This window comes from Prosopis cineraria, unplaced genomic scaffold (genome assembly GCF_029017545.1).
Source record: "Prosopis cineraria cultivar Desert tree isolate PC_DT_omini unplaced genomic scaffold, ASM2901754v1 PC1740, whole genome shotgun sequence".
In the NCBI taxonomy this organism is placed as follows: Eukaryota; Viridiplantae; Streptophyta; class Magnoliopsida; order Fabales; family Fabaceae; genus Prosopis; species Prosopis cineraria.
Window position 1 is genome coordinate 4,626 of NW_026557065.1, and position 14,164 is coordinate 18,789.

General features: G+C 35.7%; 1 protein-coding gene across 3 annotated transcripts; it reads left to right on the forward strand.

The window, feature by feature from the left end:
- The first annotated feature begins 757 nt into the window (after positions 1 to 757).
- On the forward strand, positions 758 to 13,654 carry LOC129300768 (GPCR-type G protein COLD1-like). 3 transcript variants are annotated; one of them, XM_054939357.1, is made up of 9 exons: positions 758 to 886; positions 1,182 to 1,302; positions 1,598 to 1,727; positions 1,904 to 1,982; positions 6,490 to 6,578; positions 7,589 to 7,683; positions 12,148 to 12,240; positions 13,337 to 13,363; positions 13,469 to 13,556. In XM_054939357.1, exons 1-7 carry the CDS (start codon positions 850 to 852, stop codon positions 12,233 to 12,235), a joined length of 639 nt encoding a protein of 212 aa, XP_054795332.1. In that variant the 5' UTR covers positions 758 to 849; the 3' UTR covers positions 12,236 to 12,240; positions 13,337 to 13,363; positions 13,469 to 13,556. The 3 variants fall into 3 exon arrangements, with proteins under 3 accessions (XP_054795332.1, XP_054795330.1, XP_054795331.1); XM_054939355.1 differs by lacking the exon at positions 7,589 to 7,683 and having other exon boundaries at positions 13,469 to 13,654; XM_054939356.1 differs by lacking the exons at positions 12,148 to 12,240; positions 13,337 to 13,363; positions 13,469 to 13,556 and adding an exon at positions 11,857 to 12,031.
- Positions 13,655 to 14,164: the final 510 nt, after the last annotated feature.

The following is a 14,164-nucleotide window of genomic DNA, read 5'->3' on the forward strand; positions in this document are numbered from 1 at the left end:
CATTCTAACAGCTCCAACAAGATAGTTTTGGATTTTTTTTGGGACATTTCACTTGTTCATTTCAGTCCTTGGATTTTTTGGATATGTCACTTTCTATATGTAATAATAATAATATTTAACACCACCCATAGAAATAAAAGCCCCCTTCCATATAACCACTTCCAAGTGTTTTGAAACTTTTTTCCTCTTATTTTAATCAGTATGCGAAGTAGTTTTCTTATTGACTGTCCCAACATTTTGATTGATTTATTAGGTCTTCACTGCTAACAAGGCTCATTATCTTATCTTGTTGACTACAGTTGAGTAACTTGAGTTAATTATGTATGTTAATAGTATTTGTGGTTGAGTATGGAACATTTGTGGAGTTGAGACAAACTTCTTTTGGCATTTCCATTTTTATGTCTAGGAGCGCTGAATTGAAGCATGTCTCATTTCATTTCTCTTTGTTGTAATCATTTGGCATCCTAAGATGCTCTGCTATCAAGGTTTTCAAGGGAATCACTTTACAGAGATGGCGGGGCTTTACTATTATTGTGTGCTTTGTGAAGATACCTGTGGTTTTGCTCTTTTCTCTATGTTGTTTATAATCGGATCCCCCCCCCCCCGGGGGGTCAATCGGTACCCCTTCCTGTTTGTTTTTATAATTTCTTCATACACAAAATAAGAGTGGAGGGAAGTAGGTAACTATGTAAGCTGTAGCATGAGCAATGGAATGCTGCTTATAGGGTCTTCAAGAGGCATTTTGTTGTCAGTGACTATTTCTTTTTTTTCTCATCAGGTGTAAGGAAGGAACGGGCAGCACTTGGAGCTATATTATTCTTGCTGGCATTTCTGTATGCCTTTTGGCGTATGGGAATTCACTTTCCAATGCCATCACCTGATAAGGGTACTGACTTATTCTTTCAGGACTATGTTTCTGCATCATCTCTCTCTTTCTTATTCCTTGTTGCAGCATCGTAAAAAGTTTGAAATATTGCTAGTAGATTTACATACTCTCATGCTCTGGGAGAATATTAATTATACTACCTGAATTAACTTATGTTGTGACTAATTTGGCTTTTAATATTTATTATGTATATCCTGGGAATTTTGGGTTTTTTTATTGGAGTTTTTGGATATTTCCTATTTTGGATTAATATTTTTTGAATCTATGCTGGTTGCTGATAGTTTTTAGTTGTTAGGTTTCTTCACTATGCCTCAACTGGTCAGTAGAATTGGGGTGATTGGTGTTACAGTTATGGCTGTTCTATCTGGTTTTGGTGCTGTGAACTTACCCTACAGTTATTTATCTCTTTTCATCAGGTAATTACTTAAATTTCTCATTTGGTCTTATAATTTATTCAGTAGTATCTCTTCTGTGAATATCCGGAGAAATATCTTTCTGATTTTTCTGTGTTTTGGAGGGCTTCTAGACCCAATCACATCTCATCATCATGATACATTTTAGATTTTAGAGGATATTTTGTGCTCTCTGTAATTATTACAAGTTCTCTCCATAAAAAAAAGAAATAGATTCACAGATTTGTGATGGTATTATGGTATTCTTAATTATTATACGTTCATTTGCTTATTGATATTTCACATTTCTATTAATTAGAGAGATTGAGGAAGCAGAGATTAAAGGCTTGGAGAGACAACTGATGCAGTCAATTGAGACTTGTATTTCAAAGAAGAAAAAAATTATACTTTGTCAAATGGAGATGGAGAACAGCCAGGGACCTGAGGAGGTTTATATTTTCGGCTAGCACCATATTTCTATTGAGTCTTTTTTTGGTCAACTATTGAAGTTTTAGATGTTGCCTTTTCTCCTGCATTTTACTATTAATGTCTGTTTGAAAACCTTCGATAATTCCTTTTCTTTTAATGCTGTTTTTTGTCACTGATCTAGACTTATTTGTTGCAGAAGTTAAATGCCAGATCTTTTGTTAAACGTATAGTTGGCACCGTCATTCGATCTGTGCAGGAGGACCAAAAGGAGCAAGGTCAGTGTTTTTTACCCTCAGAATGGCCTTTTGAAGCTTTCCTCTTTTAAATCTATGTTATGGGAAACACAATATTTCATAGAATTACTAATGTTGACAGCTTGCGATTATGACCAAGTCATGATTTTCTTGGGGGAGGCAGGATTTAATAATGAGGAGGACCGAAATCAAAATTCAGAGTATAAAATTCATATAAATCCATGTGGGGCGGGGGCTAGAAGTACATAATACCTATCAATAATGAGGAAAAAAAAAAAAATCAAAAACTTGGGGGTCTGTTGCCCCACCAATCTCCCGCTCTCTCTACCCTTGGTTTTCATAACTTTAGTGCATGAGGTTTTTTTTTTTTTTTTTTGAAAGTCATATAATTGCCTTTCTTTTTAAATCTTATAATTACCTTTTTGCTGCCATGTACGGCTTAGAGGCCTACAATCATTTATAATACCCTATTCATTATTACATGATGATGCATCTCATGTTTAATTACCTGGCCCAATAAGGGTTAATTTTTTTTATATTCCTTTTTCTAGTGAGAATGGAAAAGGATCACCAAAAGCAAAATCCAACTCAAGACTGTCACAGGGAAAATTTCCCCCTTTTATAGTCCCTGTATTATGTGCTCCAAATAAATTGACTTTGGTGACAAAATCTTTTTTTTTTTTGGGGCTCTGTATTTAATAGGTTTGACATGAACATTATGTTGCCAGTTTGCAAGCTGCATAAGGTTTTGTCTCCTGACGTATGCTAGTGTGATATGTCTTTTTGTTGCAAAGACTGGCCCCATATGTTGTGGTATGACATGGCTGTGGTAGTTTTTTTTTTTTTTTTTGGGGACAGTACTAGTGTTAAGATATGTTAGAATATATTGTATTTATTGTAGTTAGTTGGTGGTTGGAGGTTGAGCTAGGTGGGGGTTATTATTTGTGTAGATTTCTCTTGTATATATAGCCCTCTGTATCTATCCTTTTAACTTGAGAATGACGGCTCGTTTGGTTCACTGGAAATAAGCTTTAGGAAAAGGAAATGGAAAAGGAATCAATAAATTTCTTTGATTGGTGGTATGAAATTTAATGCTTAGGAATTGAAATTCAAGGAAGAGAGTAGAAATTTGGCTCCCACCTCAGACCAAAGGAAAATTATATTTTCCTAGGAAATTAATCTTTCTGACCAAAATTCCCTCTATGATTTTTCAAAATTCCAGGCTCTTCTCCATCATATCACAATCGCCTTTCAAGTCTCAAAATACCTTCAAGCTTCTTCTTCATCAGTAGCCATCTCTGATCAGTGTCGCACCTTCACTTGCTTCTAAGACATTTTGGGTTGATTTTAGCTTGTTTATTGACTAATCGCGGGCAATCCCTTGTATTTGTTGGTGACATTCATTTTGCTATTCTCTTTCCTCTCAACCCTTTGTTTCCTTTAGTACCTGAAGTTTTTGGTTAGTATTTGCTTCTTTCAGGATTGTCACCCTCAAGTCACTGAATTGGATCCCAGGTCTCTCATATGTGTCTTTTTTTGTATTCTCTCCTTCAAAAGGGATCCTAGTGTTTTTCTCCCTACTATTGACCACTACCCTGTCTCGGAAGATGCATGTTCTGTGAAAGTACCTTTTTCTTTATCTCACCTTTTTTGTGTAAATATTAAGGGGAGGAAGATGATTTACTTGTATACACTATCACTCATGTTACTTATAGTAATCCTACGCCTGTTGCGGGCCCTACTCGGCCTCCAATAGTTCTTGTCTACGCTAGATGTTGAGGTTACACTACAACCATCAATAGAGACCCATGCTCTTCACTATTTCCTTTGTTGCTGGATCCAATTTTAGAGTTCTCTAACCGGTCTCTTGATCTTGTGATTGCCTTATTGAAAGACAAACACCAATGCACTTATCCTATTTTCTCATTAGTTTCTCAGGACAAGTTACCTCATTTTTCCAGCTCTTTCATTGCTTCACTGGACATTGCTTTTGTCTTTAAGACTGTTCATGAAGCTTTGTCTTATTTTTGTCTTTAAACCTGTTCATGAAGCTTTATCTTACACTAGTGGGCATGTTGCCATGGTGGAAGAGATGACATCCTTGGAATATAATGGCACTTGGAACTTAGTAGATATACATAGAGGTAACAGGCTGTTGGATGCAAATGGGTGTTTATTGCACAATTTAATCTTGATGGCACCATAGATTCTCTTGAAGCTTGTCTTGTTGTCCAAAGCTATGCTTCAGCTTGTGGCGTTGACTACTTACACTTTTGGTTTAGTAGCCAAACTTTCTGTCGTTTGGCTCTCTATCTCTATGATGGCTATTTATGATTCACCCTTTCACCAATTGCATATCAAGAACGCCTTTTCACATGGTGATCTTCTTGAAGAGGTTTATATGGAGGAACCTCTTGGGTTTGTTGCTCTAGAGGAGCTTGGGAAAGTGTGTTGCCTGAGTAAATCAAAGATTGTCCTAATGACTCATAACTTACAACTTCCAAGAATGATGGCGAGCCATCTGAAGATTTCATGGAGTATATAAGAGTGGCAGGAAAATTAAGCTATCTTGCTGTGACTCATTATGATCTTGCATGCTCTATTAGGGTAGTTGGTCAATTCATATCTTCTCTAATTTGAGCACTCACAGGGCAGCTTTAGAATAAATCCTTCATTATCTGAAAGGAGCTCCTGGTTGTGGTATTGTATGGAAATCATGGGCACATGAGATTGAATGCCTTTTTTGTTGTAGATTGGGCAGGATATAAGGTTGATAAAAGTTCTACTATAGAGTATTGTGTTTTTTGTGGTTGGAAACTTAATATGTGGTGAAGTAAAAAGCATTAAAGCAAAGTGAGTGTTGATTGAGTGTAGAAATGGAATTTAGGGATGGCACCCTTAGTTTGTGAAGTTAAATTGGGAGATCAAATCATACCTCAAGTGGAAAAGTTTAGATATTTGGGAGCCATTATTCAAAATGATGGCGAAATTAGTGGAGATATTTCACATAGAATTCAAGCTGGGTGGTTTAATTGGAGAAAAGCTAAAGGAGTTATTTGTGACCGTAAGGTGCCTAATAAACTTAAAGGAAAGTTTTATCGTACTGCTATCAGACCGGCAATGTTATATAGTAGTGAATGCTGGGCTCTAACGGGACAGCAAGAGCATAAAGTTGGAGTAGCAGAGATGAGAATGTTACGATGGATGTGCGGACATACACGTAAAGATAAAATTCGAAATGAGCACATACGTGAAAAAGTGAGGGTGGCACCTATTGAGGAAAAAATGGTAGAAAATCGGTTGAGATGGTTTGGGCATGTACAAAGAAGACCAAGGGAGGCACCAGTGAGAAGAGTGGAACATATAACTTTGAGTCCGATTAAGAGAGGTAGAGGAAGGCCTAAGAGAACACTCTTGGAAGTTGTTGAACGTGATCTCTTAATTAATAATATTTCTAAAAGCTTAATAAATGATAGAGCACAATGGCGTCTTGCAATCCATGTAGCCGACCCCACCTAGTGGGATAAAGGCTTGTTGTTGTTGTTGTTGTTGTACCCTTAGTTTGTGAAGTTGTGTAGATATATCAGTTGTTAAGTAAGGCTGGTCTTAAAACCTTATTACTTGAAAAGTTATGGTGTGACAAGCAAGTGGCTCTACAAATTGCCTCCAACCCTGTGTTTAATTAACGACACCAGCTTTCTTTGTTTGAGTGCTGGGCATTGAATGTCATTGGGTGCTATTTTCATTGCCATCCGTCTTTGAAGCATATTATATGCTACTGTTTCTTGGGTTCTTTTTGGTCTTTTCCTTTTCTTATGCATTTTCAAGCATTCGAGTACTCCTCTGCTATTGAACCAGGTCGTAACATTTTTCTGTGCTAATGGTGAGCCTGCACCCTGGAGCTTAATCTAGCCATACTGTTGTTTTTATACTCTGATTATTAGCTAAGAGTTCCTGATAGTCAATGTTGAGAAAAGAGAGATGCAATGTTTTCTAGAGACTAATGTACAAGAATCTTAAACACTTGTACGCCTATAAAATGAATTATATAAAAGATATTTTTAATCAACCATGCTTTCCTACAACCTGAGTTCTGCGATTTATGAGAGAGAAAAAGAAGCACTGCTTGCTAAATTTGCGGGACTAGCTCCCCACTGCATTAAAAAGCCACTTTCCATTACAACCTTGTTGTTGTAGCTTCTCCCACTGAGAAAGCCCCCTCCCTGGTCAGATTGAGGACGTGCTGCAATTGTTTCTTGGTCAGAGTCAAGAAGTGGCACAGCTGCTGCTTTTTGCCTCTCCCTTGAAATATGTTTCTTTCTTCTAGGATAGGTCCACAGTGGGGGTCTATCAGTTCCACTCTCTCTGTAAAAGTGGGAATTTTTTAGGATAGATTTTTGAATTATGAATATTTGATGTTTACTCGTTTCTTTTTAATTGGCTTTGTTCTTGTTGAGACATTTCCTTAAAGTGGTATATCTAATATATATTTACCCTGTGATTTCATATAATTTTGTAATGTGTGAAGATATCAAAGGCATGGAAGCAGAGGTACAAGCTTTGGAGGAGCTTTCAAAGCAATTGTTCTTGGAGATTTATGAGCTTCGCCAAGCGAAGGTTTGCTTTTTGGATTATACTTTTCTTCTCTCACTTTCAATTAGCACTTTAAAAGCATGTTTGTTATTGAAGTAGACAATTAATAGGGAGAGATTGAGAAACGCAGTCAGTGTGTGTACTGATCTGCAGTCTATCATATTTATAATGTATATACAACAATGAATAATAATGAGTAATGAGTAATGAGTAGGAATAAATACAATATCCTCCCTAATCGTATGCAGTAAATACAATATCTCTACTGATTCTCGCCACTTGTTAATTATGTTTGGATGTTAAGCTTTTAGTGCTTCTGTGCTTGTTTAGTTATTATTTGGGTTTTGATGAACCTACTGAGTTGCATCATTGATCCTCTAATTTCATGTTGCATTTTGGATGCATGAGGATTTGGATTTGACTAAATCCATATTTTATTATAATTTCTTTGTAATTTCAAATTTTCACTAGACATTATTTGAAATTTCGGTTGATTTCTTCATGTTTTTCATTATTAGTGGCTCTGTTACTCTTGCTTCTGCTCTCATTTTTCGTCGTCTTCTCTTATTGATTGAAAAATAGAGATAAGTTTGTCACTCTCAATTTTCCGTTTTTGCTTTGAATTTCAGCATGTCTCTTGTCTATTTTTAAAATCTTTTACACTATCCAAATAAGTGATTTTAAATGTGAGATTTTGAATCTAAAATTCAAATTCAAATGAATCAATTCAAACACTACTTCATTACTTTGGCAAAACAAAACTAAGGAGTTTTGCCTTTTAAAGGCTTTTCTTTCAAGAATGCTGGCTTCTTCAACTTTACACCTTTGGTCAGATCCAATTGAAAGAAATACTAGATTAGTTACAGTTGCATTCTTGGGTGATTTTTTTTTTGTGAAATCATTGTGGGTCCTGGGTATTGCAAGGAGTCTAAGGAATGATCTGTATTATTTATGCCACATGAATAGTATGGCTTGCTAGAGTTTTTATAATACATACAGATGTAGATGCCTTGATTTGATATGCGCTCTTGCAGCCTGCACCAAAACAATGCTTTACCCCTAGAGGTCCTGTCAGCTGCTGTGCTGTAGTGGAAATTTCCTGCAAAAGTTGTCACCTAGTTACTGTGGGGTATTGACTTGCGCTACCTCAGACAATGCTGAAATTCATATCAGTTGTACTACTTTATAGAACTAATGCTTCAACATCTGCTTTAACTACTTAAACTTTTATGCTTAATTGGCCTTGACACAGTTTAGAGCCTCTCCAACCAATTGGTCTGGAGGAGTTTTAATACTCACATCTCATTCTCGTATGAAATGAAATCCTGTCACAAGTAATCGCTTGCAACTACAGCATTGGTTGTGTCCTATAATTTAAAATTCCTTCTGCTCACCGCAAAAATATAAATCTTTGACTTTTAACCCATATCTATGTTTGTACACTCTATAAGTGACCAATCTTGATTCTAGCCTTCTCTACTAGTGGTAAGAGAAAAAAATCAATCATGTTCTCTTCTTGTTCTTTCTTCTCTGTTTAGTCTTTTTTTTTTGGTTCTTTCACTGTTTCTTTTGTGAGATCTTTTTGGCAAATCTAGTAGTTGTTATGGATATAATGCTATTTTTCCATCCTTTTTTTAATCTGTTTGATTTTGTTCTCCTCTCCATTTCTTCTATATTTCTGAGCTGTACTAGTTGGTGGAGATGACAAATTGTTATTATCACTATTATTTTGATGATGATGATGATTATCATTGCCGTTGTCATTGTTATCATCATTGTCATTATTATCATATGTAGTATAAAACCTACATTAAGTTGCGCTTCATAAGTTATGAACAGTATGGCTCACTTTAATACTTTGTGCGCAGGAAAAATGTATCTAGTTACTATTATAACTGATATTGTTGCTGCCATTGTTAAATTCTCATCTAAGAACTTCAATCAATAATCTCACTTTTGTTATGTAAAAATGTAGAAAAGATTATTGTTGAAATCCTTAGACATCATTAACACCTATTTATACTAATAGGAGCCTCCTAACCAACCAGCCAACCATCTTAAACCCATTCCTAACTAGTTGCTAATCTCATATAACAATACTCTCCCCTTAATTGATCCTTGTCCTCAAGGATCATAACAAATTCAAGAATTTAGAGGTTTAGTTGGACAAATGGAAAATCTAGAAGTGGCAATCTTTAAGAAGAAAAAACGTTAGGCCTTTAAATGCATCAAAACTATTGGACCCTATTGTCCACTTTTCTACGTTACTTGTACAGGCTCCTTTCATTCCTTTCACCAACGTTCAAGAACCCCCCCCCCAAAAAAAAAAAAAAACCTTTGCATCTAGTCCAACAATTGGGCCTTCTAATATTTGTGAGCTACTAGAACAACAAAGGACCTCTTCGCTCGCTTTATTGAATTTGATGGTGCCTAATTTACTAGGCTGGTTCCATCTGCCACAATGTCTTGGCTGGTTCCATATGCCAGTGTCCTGGCCCGCCTTCTTGATGTACACAGCTTTTACTATCTTCTATGTTGAGTCTGAGACAATGAAAAGCAATAGTTTGGCCCTCTACAAGTACAAAACATCCTAGATGATACTTTTGACTATAGTTAGCTTTATGCCTTGCTTCCTTGTTGAGCCAGTTGTCTTTTCCTCTATCCCAAGGCCACTTTGAGGTTGCCTAATGTGATGGTTGGTAATCTGGTCATGAATATTAGGAACAACAACAACAAGCCTTATTCCATCAAGTGGGGTTACTTTCATGGATTGTACGATGCAATTGTGCTTTATCAGCAGCTAAGCCTCTGGAAATATTCATTTAAATATTAAGAAAAAGGCAAGAAATGAGGGGCAACGTTCAATACCTCCTTGAAAAAGCAGTAGCAGTGAACTTCCAGAATGATCTCTTTGCATGCTGGCCTCTCTTTTGCATCTGTTTTCCCACTTTTGTAAAGCTGTGCAGGTTCCTCTTGATTGAAAAAGTGCCACGAGCCACCTAGTAGGTGTTAAGGGTGTGGATGGGATGCGTAAAGAGGTCTAGGGTCCTAATTCTCTTAATGTAACCCAAAAAGATAAAAAGGGAAGAAAGCAAAAGTGTCATTTCTTTAGAGCTTCAATAGCCATCCTTCATTTTCTCCATCACCTTGGTGCTTGAGGATGAGGAATCTAGCCTCATGTAAGTGCCCTATCAAGTAATAGCTTCCCTGACTCAGTTCTGTAATGAAAACTGACGATCATAACTCAATTAGAGGATTGGCTTGACCTTGCAATGATTGTCTTGGATTTGACTGGAAACTAGACAGTATCCATTGTGCATGGTGTGAAGTGGCTTGCTAGCTTGAAGCTTTGGTGGTCTCCCATCATTCCCTTCAAAATTTGCTGGTTTGCTAGCATTCAAAAGACCCTCGAAGAAGCAGCAATAGAGGAAACCTAATATCATTTTTGGCTGTTCACTGATTCAAAACTATGATGGTTTTCTGTTGATGTTGGCCTTGCTTGAGTTGAAGCTTTGTTGTTGAAGGTTTGGCCTTAAGGTGACTTGTGGAAGTTTTTGATTCATGTTGTAGAACTAGTGCTAGCTGAAATGCCCAAACTTCCTGTAAACACTGCTACTTGGTGGTTTGATAGCTACTGAAGAGCAATTCGATGCAACTTCAAGAACATTGTCACTGAGGCTTAGGTTGGCTTGATGTGATGACAAGCTTGTTTGTGGCCTTTGTTAGGTTCCTTTTGGTTGAAATTTTCTTTATCACCTTTCAAGTTCATTTTCAAATTCTCCAAGCTCTTGAGGAATCATGTCTTCTTACCTTCCTTGGGTTCTCCTTCATTCACATGTTCTCTATCTCCTTCACTAAAGTTAGAATTGTGTAGGCCTTGTTACCAGCTTTGACCTCGTAGCTTCCTACAAAAGCAATAGATATAGCAATTGGAGTGATTGGAAAGTATTCCTTGCAATCAGAATGATATTTGATCTCATTTTTCTTTGTTGCACTCTCTATCTCCTTAATCATCATCTTCTGTCTTTGTCTCTGTAATCACATTGTTTTCCTTCCCCTCTTTAAGGCAAATCTCTGTATTCTGCTCATTTCTTCCTTCTCACTATTTATTATGTTGCTTCTTAACTGACTAATCATCTTAACCATTCCCAACTAATTACTAATTTCCATGTAACAAATTCAAATTTCAATTTATTCAAGATGAGTTGGGCCCATTTATCATGGCCCATAACAATGATAGCTTACCCTGTTTAGTTTCTGATTATGTTTACTTTTTTTTTCCCATTTATTTCCAAATATGATAGGGTATTAATTACAATAATTTTGCTGATTTTATTCTGATTGTAATATGAGATTTGGTGCAATACTAGGTTACTTAATTCTCTATTTATTTTGTAAACCCTATGGCTAAATACAACAAAAACAAGCCTTAGTTTCACTAAATAGGGTTATCTACATGGTTTGTACGACCTCATTGTGCTCCATCAACAACCAAAAATTTGAATATATTGTTAACCAAAAAGTCTTATCGAATAACTTCATTGAGTGTTTTCTTTGGTCTTTCTCTATCCTTTTCATAGGACTCAAGGCCATCTACTTCATTCTCTATACTTGCACTTTCAATGACTTTCTTTGTACATGTCCAAATTATTCTAAACGATTTTTACCATTTTATCTTTAATAGATGCCATCGCAATTCTTTCTCATATGTGATTATTATGAATCTTATCTTTTCTTGTATGCCCACACATTCATCTTTACATCTTTATCTTTGCTACTCTAACTTTATGTTATTTGTCTTTTTAAAGCGTAACATTCAATACCATAAATTTAAATCCTACAGCTGAATAATAGAACATTTTTCTGCATCTTCCTCACAATTTCATTCCAATTTCCGAATGAATTTAAAACTAATCCTACTGGGAACTTGGGTGTCTTGTCACTTAAATGATTAAGATCATATCAGTAATAGGAATGCTTTGTTTGGAGATTTTGTTGTAGTTATAATTGGTGTTATTATGAGGGACAATTCATTGTTTAAGGGCATATAAATGCTACATAATGTGAATCATGACTTCAACATCTTAGAGAACAAATTACATAGTATGTTTGATAAGTTCCAATATCAAATGAATTTGGAATCATGAAGTCCTATAACTTTGACATGCTAACCATTTATGAGGTTGATATTATGCTTTAAATTTGATACATTTTTAATTTAATGATTGTTGGAGTTATTATGAGTGGAATTTTCAGACACATATAAAGTTGTTATATCTGTGCATTGTTATGTATTTAGCAGTTTAATGCTGGTATGCAGCAAAAATGGCTTCTGGTTATGTGACAATGTTCCAGGCTGCATTGATAACTATGACCTTGTGAGAAATTCTCGTAAAACCATTTTGGGTCCTGCACATTATGGATTGGGTTGAATTGGTTCTCGACAATGCAGTCAATTCATATAGATTTATTTGACGTGGATATTTGAAGTAATTCTATTCTCCAGTTAATTGAATGTTTCATGTGGCTGAGCATTGATAAACTTATATTTCATGCTCAAGTCTGCTTAATAGGAAAATTTGTCATTTTGCAGGAAGCTGCTGCTTATTCTCGAACTTGGAGGGGGCACATGCAGAATCTACTTGGTTATGTTTGTTCCATCTATTGTGTGTATAAAATGATCAAGGTATAGTGACATTGGATGGTGAGAGTAATTTTTATCTATTGACTAACTTTAGGTTTCTTGGAGTGAGTGGCGGTTGGTAATTGGTTGATATTGGTAAGTTAGGGCATGGATGGTTTGAGAGCAATAGGTTGCGATTTGATGGGTTAAGTTAGGTAGTAATTTGTTGATAGTACTTGCATAACTTGCCATTCATGTGAAAGAAAGCATTGTGTCCTTTTAATTAGACATCTTGTAGCTTATTCCCTAAGGTTTTGGATAATTTCCTAATCATAGTAAGATTGAGACTCTCTGATGGTATTAATTCTACAAGATGTCAAGTGTTAGGATAAGACCCACTCATTGCTAAATAACATGAGTTAAAGCCCTAATAAACTTTATGACTCGTGATACGACGATGATGACAACAAGTCTTGTCCCATTAGTTGGAGTTGGTTACGTAGATTGTAAGACATCATTATACTCTATTAACAACTAATTCTTTGGATATATTATTAATCAAAAGGTTTTGTTCAATAATTTCATTGAGTGTTCTCTTTGGTTTTTCACTACCTCTCTTTGCAAAACTCAAAAGTTGTCTCTTCCACTCTTCTTATCGGCACCTCCAACAACCTTCTTTATACATGTCCAAACCATCTTAAAGGATTTTCAAGCATTTTCTCCTCAATATATGACATGCCAACTTTTCTTCATGCATGTTCATTACAAATCTTATATCTTCTATGCCCACACATCCATCTTAACATCCTTATCTCTACTATCCCAACTTTATGTTTTTGTTGTCATTTCAAGGCCCAACATTCACTATCATATAGCATTGTTGGTCTTATAGTAGTTTGATAAAATTTCCCTTGGCTTAGTAGGTATTAAACTGTTAGGAAAGACTTCCTCTGCTAAGTGGTATTGATGATCTAGAAAAGATTGACAAAAGATGGCTAAGCATCTGGTTTTATCAAAGTGCTTTCTGTTGGTAAAATCTATCTGGTGATGATAATAATGATTGTAGTTTGATGATTTTTCTTCAGACTTGATATACTTCTTTTTTCTCTTTCATTGTAGTTCGCATTGACTTGGCTAATTGATTGAATCTTTTTTGCAGTCATTGCAAAGTGTTGTTTTCAAACAGGTATCTTTTTTCCCTCAATAAATCCTTAGATTTAACTTTCAATTGGATGTAGTTAAGATTCCCTAATTGGCGTCTTTATTTTGCAATAATCTTATTCAATGGCAGGATGGTTCTGTTGATCCTGTAACAAGGACAATTAGTATTTTCTTACAGTTCTTTGACATTGGAATCAATGCTGCCTTATTATCACAGGTTAGAGTCCTGTTGCATGCCATACTTTGTAGTTTTTCTGGCATCAGTAAGTGGTCTTCTTCTCAATCTGACTCTGACACCTAATGCATGATTACATTAAGGATAAAATCTGGTCATTTTTGTTTTATAAAATATCATAAAGCATCTATGGAAAGTCATATTAAGATAAGGGTCTGGTAGTTCTAGTGAACCACTTTGTTGTAGTTTTTGAGCTTTCTTTTATGCAGTGTTCACTATCAATATTTTTGCATTGAGATCCCTGGCGATATGTTAAATGATGAGGCAGGTTTGCTTTTCAAACTTTTAATTGACGTAGCAGACCTCCTGGATGACTATGAAATTCACAAATCAGAATGATGCTTGATATGGATACTACTATAACAGTTTCACTAGTAAGAATGCTTAATTTTCAAATAAAAAATTTTACTATTTACTTTTGTTTCATAAGTTGTTTAACCATGTGCCATTTCTTAAGTCTATCATTTGAATCAATGATTTGGAAACTGGACCGGATGGTCCGATTGGTTAAACCACTAGTTGGTTCATGTTTTAGCTCGATTTGAACCACAAAATTGTTTTAGCTTTTGTACCAGTGGTGAGACCGAGAAC